The sequence below is a fragment of the Pleurotus ostreatus genome, assembly GCF_014466165.1.
Source record: "Pleurotus ostreatus strain PC9 chromosome Unknown scaffold_7, whole genome shotgun sequence".
Taxonomy (NCBI): domain Eukaryota; kingdom Fungi; phylum Basidiomycota; class Agaricomycetes; order Agaricales; family Pleurotaceae; genus Pleurotus; species Pleurotus ostreatus.
In genome coordinates this window covers 721,468-736,628 of record NW_023503162.1, presented here as the reverse complement: position 1 = coordinate 736,628, position 15,161 = coordinate 721,468, and the positions used below count along the sequence as shown (strand labels likewise).

The 15,161-nt window shown below is 51.2% G+C and overlaps 5 protein-coding genes across 5 annotated transcripts; 3 read left to right on the top strand and 2 right to left on the bottom strand.

The window, feature by feature from the left end:
* Window positions 1–1,713: 1,713 nt before the first annotated feature.
* PC9H_009428 (uncharacterized protein) lies at window positions 1,714–3,343 on the top strand (the record flags this gene model as incomplete). Its single annotated transcript, XM_036778930.1, has 2 exons — window positions 1,714–1,974; window positions 2,024–3,343. The coding sequence occupies 2 exons, from the start codon at window positions 1,714–1,716 to the stop codon at window positions 3,341–3,343; spliced, it is 1,581 nt and encodes a 526-aa protein (XP_036628319.1).
* A 1,030-nt stretch (window positions 3,344–4,373) lies between these two features.
* On the bottom strand, window positions 4,374–4,972 carry ATG8_2 (ubiquitin-like protein atg8; the record flags this gene model as incomplete). Its single annotated transcript, XM_036778929.1, has 5 exons — window positions 4,374–4,461; window positions 4,512–4,648; window positions 4,700–4,768; window positions 4,824–4,879; window positions 4,939–4,972. The coding sequence occupies 5 exons, from the start codon at window positions 4,970–4,972 to the stop codon at window positions 4,374–4,376; spliced, it is 384 nt and encodes a 127-aa protein (XP_036628318.1).
* Window positions 4,973–5,318: 346 nt separating this feature from the next.
* PC9H_009426 (uncharacterized protein) lies at window positions 5,319–7,801 on the top strand (the record flags this gene model as incomplete). The annotated part of the gene is made up of 11 exons (XM_036778928.1): window positions 5,319–5,359; window positions 5,416–5,476; window positions 5,541–5,579; window positions 5,700–6,112; window positions 6,172–6,256; window positions 6,345–6,434; window positions 6,634–6,700; window positions 6,767–6,939; window positions 7,016–7,145; window positions 7,225–7,277; window positions 7,334–7,801. The coding sequence occupies 11 exons, from the start codon at window positions 5,319–5,321 to the stop codon at window positions 7,799–7,801; spliced, it is 1,620 nt and encodes a 539-aa protein (XP_036628317.1).
* Window positions 7,802–10,701: 2,900 nt separating this feature from the next.
* On the top strand, window positions 10,702–11,328 carry PC9H_009425 (uncharacterized protein; the record flags this gene model as incomplete). Its single annotated transcript, XM_036778927.1, has 3 exons — window positions 10,702–11,007; window positions 11,066–11,169; window positions 11,226–11,328. The coding sequence occupies 3 exons, from the start codon at window positions 10,702–10,704 to the stop codon at window positions 11,326–11,328; spliced, it is 513 nt and encodes a 170-aa protein (XP_036628316.1).
* Window positions 11,329–13,985: 2,657 nt separating this feature from the next.
* Window positions 13,986–15,111, bottom strand: PC9H_009424 (uncharacterized protein; the record flags this gene model as incomplete). The annotated part of the gene is made up of 5 exons (XM_036778926.1): window positions 13,986–14,050; window positions 14,348–14,419; window positions 14,472–14,538; window positions 14,592–14,719; window positions 14,775–15,111. The coding sequence occupies 5 exons, from the start codon at window positions 15,109–15,111 to the stop codon at window positions 13,986–13,988; spliced, it is 669 nt and encodes a 222-aa protein (XP_036628315.1).
* Window positions 15,112–15,161: the final 50 nt, after the last annotated feature.

Sequence of the window (15,161 nt, the reverse complement as noted above, 5' to 3'; positions counted from 1 at the left end):
GCTTTGGAGTCCTCAGGGGCGGCTCTGAAACCATTCTTCAGACTCGGGCTAAAGATGCTGGTTTGATTTTTATCGTCAAGACCACATTCTGGTATTTTCATCTGTAAGTCGGCAGCACAAACCTCATTAGCATCACGAAATCATTACACTTTTTTATCGTCCACGCCCTGCAACGTCCACGCCCTGACTCTCTAGATGAACATGCACAGGGTCATTGAGAACCAGCAGCTTCGCGTGGTGGATCTGCTCTGCATGGCCACGATTGCACGGCTACAGTCGCTCATTGCCTGGCGTCTCCTCATCAAGCGCACCGTCAATGAATTCCTCATATCTCTCTGAAATGTCCCCCACGATGAACATATTGAACGGCGCGAAGACGGACAGCTCCTCGAGGACCACCTCCAGCAGTCGACAGACACCATAGGGAACTGTACGACAATCGTTACGCTGTTGAAGCCCTATCACGTATCGTTCAGTTGACCTTGGAAGTTGGCCCTCTTTTACTAGTAGCCTCTTCTATCCGATCCTCGAGTGCCAGTTCAGAACACCCCCATCGCATATGGTGTCGTGTCCGATTATGTCCCACGAACGGATCGACTACCCCCCATATGCTGAGTGTCACTCACTTCGCTAGCACTGCTCTTCTTTTCCCTGCTAGCAATGCTAAGCTACTGCACGAGGTGTCGGAATGTCACCCGGTATTGCCACTTGGAACACGTTAGTTCGTGATGTTAATGTTATTAACATGCCCAAGTGTAAATATTCATCATGGACACAGTACGGCTTCTCTCATCGAAATGTACAGGTCATGCTTTCGCTGCATGAGCGAATTCTGAATCTACTTGAAGCGCCGCAACGAATCCATCCGCTTGCACCCTTCAGCCTACCTTGGGGGCCTACCGGCGTCTCTTCTCCCTCGTTCAAACATGTTGCGAAGTCATTTTCTGATACCTGTCCGTTAAGCGCGGCCCCCGACTTGGAAACTCCTCGCACAACGCATGCATTCGGTTTACATCCTAGGCGCTATAACTCGTCACGGTAGTACACGATTGGACAGAAGTCAGAGCAAACACGATCAGAACGCGAAGGACGTGCCTACACCGCGCTAATTCAAGACATCTCAGCGTCTATGGACTCCATTGGGCTCCAATCATTTGGTTCTATGCAGGCTATATAACGCGGTGTTCGACGGGACTTTGGCGCTCCTGTACATTTCCCCTCCCCAACTCCCTCCTGCATAAAGAATCCTTTTCAGTTCATAACATGTCAAGACATGGCGCTGCACAAACGAGTAGAAGTCTCTGCGCCCCGCATGATTTTGCTTTACTCTCCAAGCCTGATACATCAAAGCCATGTACGTGTTCCTCCCTCCTCTTGCTCTCGTTGTTATCACCAAATCATGCACTTGCGGCGGACCGCTGCCAACGCCGCCTTGTTGCTACCTGCCACCAGCCGTGTCAGCTCGAGATTTAGGTCCGGTTGCAGGTCCGAGCTGACACGTTGTCTGATTGACGAGTCTTCTATTCCTGTTATCACATATCATTGTCAGTATTTCTCTTATGATTAACTCTAGTGGTGCAAGGCGAGTGCCTCGTGGTGCCCAAACCTCCTAGAAGATCGGTTGAACCAATATGCAGGACACTTTGTCTCTTATTCGCATCCTCCCCAGCTCCCAACAACGGTGGGCTTATACAATGCTTGATTAATATCCTCATGGCAGGGGCGTGGACGCCTCCTTTTAATGACCCAGATGCTCTCGCCTCGGACTTTGTCACCCATTTCTTCACTATGGGTATCCTCCGCGCAAGCAGCGATTTCGAAATCAGAGATTCTCAGTTTAACGACGTTCAAGGTGGTCAAAAAATCTACATCAACACATTCAACGACTGCCGCTTCGGAAGCGTACCGTTTACAACGAAGGGGATGCACCGGCAGCAACGCTCGCCATCAAATGGCATCCCGTCAGCTCAGCAGGTGGGCCAATTTTCAGCGTCATAGTTCAACTCATGTTCATGCCTATTAGGTCCCTTCGATCTTTACCTACGACCCTTGCTTTTCGAAAGGGCGTCGTGGACAACCCGCCATGCAAGACTGGGCTTGTACTTGTGGATACCGTTCTCTTCCACCAATCCCCTATTTCTCACGTCCGTCACGGCCGATTCGGCCGTCCAACCGCGCATTGGACGATCCCCTTGTGAACCACTATCTAACCTGCGTCGTTAGCATACAATATCTGCTCGCCGACAAAGAGGCCACGGCCACTCTCATCTATCTTACTGTCCAAACTAACGCAACCATACACGAGGCAGTCCGATTGCTTGCTGCTGTACATCAGGACAAACGTCGTTGCGGACAACCTCGTTCTCTGGAAACCCCCGACCGAGATAGTTCCCGCATATATGGTAAGCTCTCGGTGGCCTTACTCGACAAGAAGCAAGCCCGGTATACGAAAGAGGATGCCATGGCGGCGTTACTAGTCGTCTCCTCAGTCCTTTTTGATGGCGGGACGGGCGGCTGGCAGCTATGGCTCCAGGTTGCGTTTGATTATCTTGACCAGATTTTCAAGTCACCTGATGGTGTAGAAAATGCCCTCAGAGCTCACGCCAAAGACGATAGCTTCATCTTCATCGTTAAGAATGCATTCTGGTTCGACGTCATTGCGTCGGCCACTCGGCAACAAAGACCACACTATTATCACGAAATCGACACAATCTTTCATCCCTCGCGCTCCCCAACATCACCGCCCTTGCTCTCCATGGAGGATTCCATCGGCTGCCACAACGACATTTTTTGGGCGTTGAACCGGACATCCGCATTCTCGTCGACGGCTCGCCCGTTTCTAGCTCACTCCCGTGATGTCGATTTCATTATGGAGCTCTTGAACGGGCATGCGCAAGGACACCGCCACCCAGAACCTGCGGCTTGCTGCTGCGAGTGGAGCCGGCGGTACACGTCCCACATGCTCTGCATGGCCACGATTGTATGGCTACGATCTCTCATGAGTGGCGCCCACTCCGTGTTTCCCATGGAACATATAGTGCAGAATTTTCTCCAATCTCTCCGAAGCATTCCAACCGAGGAGCGTACACAGCGTCACATTGTCCGCAGCTCCGTCTTCTCTATCTTCATATGCGGTCTTTTCGTAACACAGCAAGAAGGCCGCCAACTCCTCCAGGACCACCTTCGCCAACAATCCACGGACAGCATAGGGAACTGTACAGCTATTATGAACCTATTGGAGTCAATATGGCAAGATCATGACACCGTTACCGAGAATGGGAAATGGCTCGCACCTGTGACATGGCGTGGCCCGCTCAAGAGGTCTCGTCTTCTACTCGTTTGATGGACGACTGGGTTATGTTTTAATTTATCACTAACGATTATGATTATGTGTATTTATATGTGACATTACATGGAGTACGTAGATGTGGAGTCTAATATGCTGTACTGCTATAGGAGGACAGAGGTGTCGTTTCTCCCCAGTGTGGTGGATATATTGTCGCGATGAGTGGAAATAATGGCTTTCGGGGACTTGTTTCGTTTTATTGATATGAGCGTAGTATGACGAGGCGACGTCTCACATAACGGCAGGTAATACCCTACCGTATCACAGCCGTGGGCCTGCTTGAAAGTGTGTGTGGGGGATGATGGACGTCAACGCCGAGGGCTTTTGCCTGCAACAGATTCGGTCGAGGTTGATCGCAGGTGAGACTAGTCATGGACAAAGTTGATGATATTGCAGGCATTTCTGTCTGCTACCGAGAATAGAATCTGACACGAGGTGATCGCAACGCTGTATTGAGACTCGGGAAGCGTGTACACCAGCTGCGCTTCGGAAGCATCAAAGCAGTGCGGTAGAACGAGAACAATGCTCACCTACAGCTTGCACACAGGCACGAAGATCATCGGTCACCTACTGACATTATGAAGTTGATGTGATCAATGGCTCGGCGGGCACTTGAGCAGTGAATATTTGCATTGTCACTACAGAACTTCACTCAACGTCACGGTGACGAAGTCGAGTCATCTAGAATGTCTGGACGACTGAGTCAGTGCCTGCCTAAAGCATCCCCAGTCATCATGCCTGTAATACTGTGTTGGTTTGCTAGTATTGGTTTGCTATACCAATGGGCTTCCGATTGGTTCGTTGTGCAACGTCCAAAGGATCTTGTATAAAACACCATCTATTCCACATTGAAAAAGAGAAGCAAAATATATCGTACAAACCCTTGGGAACTCAAGGGGCAAATGTATAAGTGCAGCAGGTGAAGCAGTTTGTGGGGAAGCAGGTGGAAAGAACAAAGACATCACTGATCAAAGAGGTCCCGACTTGTATCCGTTACGCCACGCCAAAGCCATGCGGGAACGAGCCATCACGAATCCGATGGAACTTCCAGCCATCCTTCCATGCCAAACGTGTTCTCTCCAGAATAGCTGACATACAGGAAATTATCCTCGTCCCTGTCGAGTAATCAGTTACGGCTAGACGATCTAGAGCGCATCAAACTTACTTATGCTCCTCGTATATCGCACTCATCAGAGCCGCAGTGGGGGGTAGAACTTCATCCACAAAGATGAAGATGGCTTTCTCTGGCGCGAGCTTGATACGTTTCCGTATCACGTACACAAACTGCCCCACAGTAAGATCCTAGAACGATAGGGTTAGCGGCCTTCAGGTTCCTGAGATGCGCTTGCGTACAGATGGCACAAGATATTTCTTCTTGTCTATTGTGGGGATATCAGTGCGGTCTGCCTTCTCGCAGATGACCTACGCAATAAACCTGTTCAGTAAAGCGCACCCAGTCGCAAGTTATCAAGCTTACCGGGATGCGATCTGGATACTTCTGTCGTATCCTCTCAGCTTCGGCCTTGCGCTTCTCTATTTCATCGAGGTCATTCAGCATGTTCCGCTGCACTACTGCGGATATGGAGGCGTACCAAAGGGATGCTCATCCTTGAATTTGGACCTCATATTCACAGCAAAGTGGATAGTTCAGTAGAGTAGAAGAGATCAAAGAGGAGAAGCTGATGGTGGTGGTACGAAAGATCGGCTGTAGGGACACGGTGCGGTGTGGACAAGGCGAACACGCCCAAAATGGCAACACGGTCCAGGTTCCGGCGCCAGAGGTCGCCGGATGCAATTATTGGGCGCCTATGTACTATACCCATCTCCGAAAGGGTAGTTCGAGAATGAGCCAAGTGGACTGCGCAGACATATCGTGTCCACCGCCCACTGATACGCCCAGGGGCCTTATAAACGCGATACGCAAGCTCAAGTGTCCCCTACCTCACCACCTACGAAGCTCTAGTGCGCGCAAATGACAAGTAACGAACCCCGAGTGGTCGTCATTGGTGCTGGGTAACCGCCTTTTCGTTCCCGTTACATAACGACTGCTTACTGACCGTTTCGAGCAGCCTGGCAGGCATTTCCACCGGTATTGCATTAAAACAGCAACTGAACTGCAAGAATTTCACGGTTGGACTTTGTTATCAGATGCGCTGCTGCTGCTGCTGCTGCTCAACATTCACCGTGCGTTTAGATTTATGAAAAGGCCAACAATGTCGGGGGAACTTGGAGGGTGAGCGCCTCTCCGCAATCAGTATCTCGCGCTCGCTCAGACGCGTTTATCCAGGACAACACCTATCCCGTAGGCTAAGACTTCCTGTTTGCACGCGTCTACTCACGAAACACCTCCTAGGGATGCGGCTCAGATGTCCCCGGGCACTGGTACAGCCTCTCCACGGAGCTGAACCCGCATTGGAGCACCTACTTCGCGGGACAGCCTGAACTACAGGCCTACTGGGAAGGCCTATTCCACAAACACGGTCTGGTGGCGCACACGCAATTTAACACCCTCTACAAGAGTGCTGTCTGGGACGCAGACGCGCAGCTATACCGGATTGTTTTAGAGGACAGCATCACGGGTGCAAAGATCGAAACGCAGGCCCACGCGATTGTGTTTGCGATGGGGGGATTTGCGAGGGGGATGTATCCTCCAGAGATTAGGGGAAGAGATGTGTTCAAGGGTGCTATTTGGCACTCGGCGGAGTGGGACCATGGATATGTACTTGAGGGAAAACGTGTGGGGGTGATTGGCAACGGCTGCTCCGTGTACGTTGAACGCCAGCATCTATATCTTACTAAGGAACGTGCGCTAATCGTTCATCCAGGGCACAATTCCTCCCAAAAATAGCTGCCGATCCGACCGTGCAAGTCGTCAATTTCTGTAGGACCCCTCAGTGGTTCGTCCCCGCGGTGATTATTCTCAACCCAACTTCTGCCATCCGTCCATTCTGCCAATCTCCCAATCGCTGACCCAGATCAACTCTCGAATCTCGTGTAGGTTAACTCTAAATACCCTGGCTGGGTGCAAACTCTATTCGCCTACGTACCAGGCGTAATGCGACTTTACAGGAACATCATCATGGCTAGGGTAAATTCAGCACTTTTTCACCATTGAGCATTACGTGGCCCTCATTGCGATCTATCAATATCTTGATATCTAGTCGGACACAGCATCGCTCGCCTTTCGCAAGGAGAATACATTTGTACTCAAGCAGGCTAGAAAGGTGCGTTATACGATACGCGGCTCCCCCACGACTCGGGTTGTTAATTGACCGTGTGGTGTGTAGGGGTTCACCAAGTACCTCAAATCCAAGCTCCCTAAGGAAATGCTCGAGAAGATGACACCATCCTATCGTCAGTACTTCAATCCCTCGTTTTGACCAAAATCATGATTTATTCGCCACAACCTCACGGAAATAGCACCTGGGTGCAAGCGCATCATCGTCGACGTGGGCTACCTCGATGCCCTCCAGCAGCCTAACGTCACTGTGAACTGGGACGGCATCGACTCGATTGTCGAGGGTGGAATCAAGACGAAGACAGGCGAAGTTATCGAGCTAGATGCTATTATCTTCGGGACTGGATACGTGGTAGTGCGTATGGTTTCACTCTTTTGGTACTATCTCAAGTTCACTGAGCCGAACGCTGATCGTGTTGTTGTTGATATAGGAAATGGGCAATATGAATATACTGGGACGCAATGGGAGGACCGTGGAGGGGTACTACGCCGAGCGTGGTGGCCCCACTGCGTACCTCGGCACATGCATCCCTGGATTCCCCAACGTGTTCACCTTGCTAGGTTCGTTGTTCTCTGCTACTGCTCTACTACTGAGGTGTCTGCTGCAATGTGTTGTGCGCGAATTAACGGTTAAACAAAGGACCCAACACGGCGACAGGGCACGCGTCTGTCATCTTCACCGAGGAGGCTCAGGTATGCGTAAACAGTGCGATCCAGCTTGAATACATAAGCTAATTAATAATCCACAGATAAATCTCGCCGTGCAACTGCTCCAGCCCATACTAGAAGGCAAGGCCAAGTCGTTCGAGGTAACTGACGCTGCTACGAACAAGTATGATGAATGGTTGCAGCGCCGTCTCGCGACCTCTGTCTGGACGGAGTGTCATTCGTATTACCAATCCCAAAACAACTACGACGAAGGCTCAAAATCTGAATTGGAAGCAAAGCCCAGGATTGTCGCGACCTTCCCTGGGCCGGTATCCTATCTCTGGTGGATGCTCCGCAAGCCCGTGTGGGGCGACTACATTGCTGTCGGGGCCGAGCCATGGTTCGCGAGTATGCGTAGTGCGAGGAGGAAGAATGCCGTGATGTTGAGTGTTTTTAGTGCACTGCTCGGCGTTGCGGTTGGTGTAAGTCTGTTGCGCGCGGACGGGCTCTCTGCAAGCGTTGGGTTTGCCGATGTTTGGGAGAGGGTTCTGGGGCTAATCTACCCGTAATTTATGACAGAAATAACCGCGCTGCGTAGAATACTTTGTTAGCGACTAATCTTACCCAACAATTCACATGGGCATTTTGGTATCCGAGTGTGAGACGCCTGTAACTGTGCCAGGGCGCGTCTAGTCCCTTTTACTCAAATTTCACTCAGACTTGCCGTCCCACCGTTGGTGTTTGCTGATATTTGGTACAAACCTTCTATCGCGACGCGTGACAATTGTGACAAGGCGCGTCCTTAGCCTGTCCGACCTTCTCTCCGAGACTCTGACTGCTACCGTCATGTTGCATTCAGGGAGCTCAGAAAATGAACGACTCGAATCTTCATAGAAGACCACCCTTCCTTGCGCTCGAAGCGTGGGTTTCGCCACAGTCGTTGACACCCCGTTACGCGGAGTTTGACGCGTCTTTATTTCGATTCACTCTGACCGCGTTGAATCTTGCTTGAAGGCAGAGAATGGGAAAATTAGTGAGTGGTTGCCAAATGCGCTACATACACAAGGCTCACCACTGCCCTATTTCAATCCCTGCGTATCCCTATTCGACACGTAGCATCATTTGCCACTGATAGATTTAATCAACGCCTTGTAGAAGCTCGCGTCAGATGCGGGGCAATCTGAACGTAGATTTCGCGATTGTGCAGTGGATCTCTGCGGAGGCGAGGTTTTTTTTAATCTTTCATTTCATTTCCATGCATATATTGACGGCGTGGTCAGTCTTCGAACTCCAGCAGCGACCAGGATGGCAGCCTTTGACAGAGAACCTGGCATTCGTACCGATCCAACCGAGAAAAAAGACCCTAGCAAGGGTAGCAAGGGCGCATATAGGTGATCGATCCACCGTTTCTGCACACATTAGTTGGTCACTCATGGCGGCGACAAGAGTAGCAGAATTTCTGGATTCGGTGACGCATAGGTGAGACCTCTTCACCAGGTGGCCCTCCACGTGGGTACGACGGACGAAACCACCCTTCTACTATACCCAGGCAAACGAATTTCTGAATCTACGTGGAAGATGGTTGAAGTGCATACGCCCGTCCAAACTCACTTGCTTCGTCTTCGATGTCGGTGAGTTCGGGTTCACCCTTCAGCAATCGTGAGATTTGATTGGCCGGAAACATGCCTTGGCACTACCCTCTTTTCCATCTACTAGCCACCAACGCGTGGAGGGAACCTCTAGCGTCGATGACAAGTTGCTTAATTCGCTCACCACTGACGGGACCGTTTCACATTCGTGACGTCCCTTCCCAGAAACTAGCGTTCAAGCGTGTCAATTATGCTACATCTTCTACGCGGGAGAGATTCACTGCTGAATCTCAGTGCATGATTTCCAGAATTGAAGGTATCCATGGCTGATGCGTACTCATCTGCGCTCATCGGTTAGTGGCTCTTGTCTTTAGTGACTCTACTACTTCGCTTCGTCACTTTCTTCAGTCTCCCTCGGAGGAACAAGCGCTCCTAACCCCTGTCTTCGTGTGACTTGATGGTGTCGCGTATTTTTCTTCAACTTCGTGCGAAACCGAATAGTCGAGCCTTCCAGCAGCATCCAATATATCTGTAATCGCTACCCAACGACGCGACAGCAACTCACACGGCAAACGTGGAAGATAGTCAAGTGCTCCCGTCTACCGATGCAAGCGCTACCGAATTGCAGAGTGCCTCTACGTAGGAGCCTGAAGACTGTGCCACTGCTTCTTTTCTATGTTGCCCGATGGACATCGATGAATGACTACATGCAGAAACTTTGGCTTACCATCGATCCATTCCAAATCTTTCATCTCCGTCACGATCACCGCCGTATGCGAAAAATATTAGAGGTCGATTGATGCCCTCTGTGACACCCCCGCTGCAGGTATGTCATTTATCACATCCGTAACAACGATCCCTGTATCTTCGAACGTAAAGTGTACGCCGCTATGCCCGCCACCCGTCGATCGATGTGCGGCCAACTTGTGCCTTCGTTCTCTTTCTGTATGAGCACCTCTCGACTACGATCGACATCTTACATGCGTTGGCTGTCGATCGGTATTTCGTCCGTGTGGGCATTCTCCGACCTAAGGCCGACGGTTTGAGCACACGTTTATTTCACTGGGAATACTACCTGGCTTTCATGGGATCGACACATGCATGCTCCTCGGTAGTTGCGGGCGCGCCAGGAATAGTGACATTTCGCCATCACTCCCATCCCGCCTATGCATTGATGACCCCTCGGAACCGCTTGCCGGGTCCTCGCAAAGTCGCGCGTATGGCCGACCCTTCGCGCCAGACTGGACTGGCACCCTCATTCTGGGGCTCGATCTTGCCACTCGATCAGACAGATGTAGACGAAGAGGCTCTTGAACTTATGGCATTACCTGAGTGTGGAGCTTAAGCACGGGTTCTCTTCCACTTCCACGACGATCTATATTAATGAAGGCTCACATAACGACACTTCGTAGACTTCGCGACAATCCCGTCCGAGTAAGTCAATTATTCTGGGGGAAGACGAGTGGGCATTAGGCGCTCGTTGTCGTCATCATGTGAGATCTTGCACCAGTTTGCAGTCCGCATCAGGAAGAATGGGTCAATCAATAGTTCGTTTCTCCTTGGTCTTTGGCGCACCAAACTCGCGAACTAATCGCTCTGAACAGCCCGACCCCTGCCAGCAACCGCTGCGAACACCGCCACGTTCACCTGACACACAAACAATAGAGTTCCACCGATTCCGCTCATTTAGGGCATACGTGCCATCTGTAATATTGTACCTCGGACATTGACGTATTTTCAAGACATACTCCGACTTGGTCTAGTCAATATCTCGTTCCTCGAGATCTATCGGCGCGATATTCCAGAGAGTAGAAAAGGAGGCTCGTCTCCGCCATGAAAGAGTCATTACGCCCCCCAGAAATCCTCCCCCGCACTTCATCATGTCTTTAATACAATCCTCTGCCTTCGAATCACGAACGACAACAACCACTGTTTCGCTGTCCACCCTCTCTGACTGGTCGAAACAACACATACATGATGTCTTTGAAGCACCTAACGATGACATGTGCCTTCGCGCCATCGAGTCGACATTCGCAAAGAACTTGAAAGCTACGATAAATGGCGCGCCTCTTGATCGCGAGAGCATCAAGCAATTGGTGCTAGCCATGCGACGAGGTTCATCCACCGGCTTGAAGGTCCACTGGCATCAGGCCGTCCCTGCACCCGGAGACCCGACGACAAATAGAGTTAGTACCCGTCATTATTTCTATGTTATGTACGGGCCGCTCATTGTATCCCTACCAGGACGGATCTTTTTGGGGAGTGTACGTTATCAGTGGCATACAGAAGCAATTGCCAGGCATGAGCAAACCTGCCGAGTTTGAACGACATAAGACAGTTACAGTCAGGTTAGTCCAGAATTCGAGGCCTACTCACAAGAAAGGAACCTGACCATCTCTTTCAGGATCGAATCCTTGTCTTCTGACCCATACGTCGACAGCCGAAGGATCGTTAACCTCACTTTCGTTGCGAACGACGTTAGGGTGGACCGCCAAGCGACACTCTGATCATCCCAGGAAGACTATTTATGTATAATTATATGATTAGGTTGATGATGGCCCCATCCATTTCATCTGTATTAGCAATTCCCTCTGACATTCCGTAGTATAGGCACCTGTGTAACTACTGTCTATTTTAGATACATCATAATTTTCGGACTAATCATATCATGTCTCGTTATTCGCATTGGGTGCCAGCTACTCGGCCTTGGAAGAAATCCAACATATGCCCAGGGGTACGGAATGTCGAACATGTTACTGTTAAGGCTTGCAGTGAGTGCTCGAGTGATCTTATGACGGCGACATGTGAGGTTGACCTGATGCGAATTGCGTGCCTCGAGGCATGTGTTCGGAGGCGATGAGCCCTTTCGGGAAATGCTGTCTACACCACTCAGTTTACAGTCAAACGACGGAATGTTTTCAACTTTTATGATCCAATCTCATGGGGCAAAACCGGCACGGGTTGGCGTGGCAATGTAAGTGGTCAGAGGCATCATTCCACGCACGGAAAGGGTAGTGGTTGCGCGGTTGCGGGCAACACACTTACATATTCTACTCGCGCAATATACGATATGATGCATGATTCATCATCAACGACTCACCAACGTCGGACCGACTAGAGACATATTAAGCAACCCGAGAAGATAGGAATCACATTTCGGATACCCAACCCTCTCCACCCTAGGGGAAATGCAGAGATAGCGATTGTATACTTGAACAGCCCGTTTGTTCCCATGAGCGCGTCAGCTGGCCGCAGTCTTGTCACGGCGGCGGCAGGTGTCCGCCAAGCGGCTACGGCACCTACCGACGGCTAAGCCTGCGTTGGATGGACTGAAGCGAAACCAAGACGTGGGCCGGGCGGCGCTACAGGATGGATGCAGCCCAGGTTGCAGCCCAGGTATGCCCATGATCCGTGCTATCGTGGAGTACTCGAGTTCGGTAAGGCCTGAATTACTAATAGAAAGTGAGTGCTATCGGGTCTGTAAAAGACATAGTGCGAGCCACCGATATGAGATCGAGGCCACTGTGGGTGCCTGTGTGTGCTCTTCGGGAAGGTACTTCCCACTTCCATAACTTGCGTCCAGGAACGCGACTGCCTGTGATCGGGAGGAACCCAAATTCGATGAGCCTTACAACTACGTTACCCTACAGCCGGGAATACGTTTTGGCTGCTTGTCATCGATCACACCTTCAATTACACGGTGATAGATGTCGCGAGTCGCATGTTTCAAAGCGGTGGGGTCTGGAATGCATCAGGGCTGAACAGCCATGCGGGTAGGCATGTTCGCGGGTGCAGTGAGACTCTTGAGAGTCTTGGGGTAATACATTTCGAAATCAATTCGCCACATCCCAAATGCCAGAATCTCGGGTAGATGCCGTTTGGGAGAGATGTGCCTGAGCATTAGCCATACATGGTGATCGCAGCAGTGACGGTTGCCAGAGCCCCTTCGTATTCCCGCATTCAGTCGGGACTCGGCGTCACTTGTTCGGGAGTAAAGCGCCCTGATGCATCGATATGAGCGTTTTGATCTGATAAGGGCGTACGCGTTATTGTATCGCCCACAACGATCCGACCAGCATAAAGATAGCTAGTGGAGGCCAGGAATGCACCAGCTCGAGACGAAGCTATATCGGGCTAGATATTTGGAGCGCGGCGGCCGTGTTTTCTGGTGGCGACGGGGTGAGCTGAACCGCGCGCCTGCAAGGCCAACAATCCAAACGATAAGAATTGAGCTAAAATGAATGATCATGAAATGCACTCGCCAGCGATGCTAGGCCGGTATTAATGAGCACGGCCTAGGTGAGAAAGCAAACCACTGGGTAGCAATTGTTCCCGTACACAATTAGTGGCGGCAACCACCACTTCCTGGGCCACTAGCGTGAAACGACACCAACTCGGACTGAAGGATGATGCATTGATGCGCCAAGATATCGTGTTCTGCGCCGTATCTGCAAATTAACGGGGATGGTCCGGACTTTGACGGCGATCGTGCTTGATAATACAATGCTCGACACGCACAGTACTTGAGACACGGTCTTCCCACCAACAACGACAATTGCAGTGATATCCCCGGTATGTGAAACAGAGTACCCGTCAGTCGACAGATAGCGTGCAGGTACGCGAAGGCGGAGAGAAACGAGGTCCGAGTGCGAGCGCGGACACGGCTCCGCACTGAGCGCTGGCGTCGAGGCGTCATGGTCCATGGGTCATGGCATCGAGTCATTGTAAACGACTGCGACAATATAGGTGTTACAGTCGATCGGTCGGGCGTCGCCGTCGGAGTATTCGGAGTACAAGGGTGCGAAACTAGTTGCACGTGCCATACCATTTCTAGCAGATACCTCCTGGTACGGTGTGGACGGGAGGACGGGACAAGACACATCGAATCAATGTGTATGATCAGGATTCAGCAGGATGCTCACACTCAAAGGTTTGCAGCGCGGGTTCAGCTTTCCGAACGAAAATATCAACTTCGAATTGATTGAATACGATGGGTCAATCTCACCAATGGTGACATGCTCCTTATTGATGATAGGCGCTACATATACCTGACCCATTGGTACGCGCCGAAGCAAGAATTGCATTCGAAGCGAAAGTTGAGCACTGTGTATAAGCAGTTAATGGAGGCTGGTTTTGGGTCTGTTGTGTTCCAACCGCCGTCAAGTCAAATCTCGTAGTGCAACGTTTCGTTTCTGACACTCATCCCGGCACGTTCAACGTTTGCGTAACCTGTGATCCTGGTGTAAGTAGATATCAACTAGATCTTTCGTATTTCACATGGATAGACAGGGAGGAAGAGTTACGCAAACGGACGTGGAACGATGGTAGAGTTGGCTGATACATTTCTCGAAAACATCTGAAGCAGGTCGGCCCCTGGAATCGGTACGTTCTTCTCCTTGCTACAATGGCAAATTTCCAGTTAGCGACCATCACGACTGCAAAGTAATCGACGTCCTTACAGTTCGCGTACTGATAGAGACCAACCGGTGTTAGATCAGAGCATCAACAACACGTTGTGAAACTTACCACGGATGACAAAATTGGCTAGAACCGCGAAGAACAGAAGCAGGCTCACCACCACGGGCCCAGCGATCATGTCTGCCATTGGCGTCGTCAGTAGGTAGCCCTGTGCTACAGTGGCACCACGCACCAAAATGCCCTGGATCCCGTCGCCGTATCATGGAGATACGGTGCTGGTACAGCGAGTATCCGTAGATCTAGGAGAAGTGTCATTGAATTGAACTACCCCCGGTAAAGAGAAAGCACGCACCAGAACGCCGACACTGATGAGTGCATACACATACGCAAAATTGCGCGCTACTGGGTCTTTAGACGCATTGAGCAGCGCCAACGCGAGTGTTCCTATCACTATCGAAAGGTCCAGCCACCCCACCCACGCTGCGCAGTCCACAGCATCAGTGAATCCAATGTAGCCGTCGTCGCAGTCACTCACTTCGTTCATTCGCAAACCAGACCTTGGCTTCGACCTTGACAGGAGTCGGCACTTTCTTCGGCACTCGTACTTTCGGGGCGCTGCTGATGGCGTGGTAGTCCTGCACCGTGGGCCACTGCCCGTTGTCGTCTTGTTCGGTCTCTGGGATCCCGTCGGCGCGGTGGTAGCGCACGGGGCGTCGGAGGCGGGGAAGCGAAGCGAGCGCTGAGGAGGAAAAGGGCGACAGAATGTCGGTCATTGCGTGCCACGATCTGCGAATCATGGAGTCTGGTCGTTCATCGCGCAAGGCCCGTGCGTTCACGTCGCCGTTCCTGGGTCTCGGCGTTGCTGTGGACATCCCGCTCGCAAGTTCGAAGGTGTGCTCGTCGTCGGGATTACCTCCGAGTT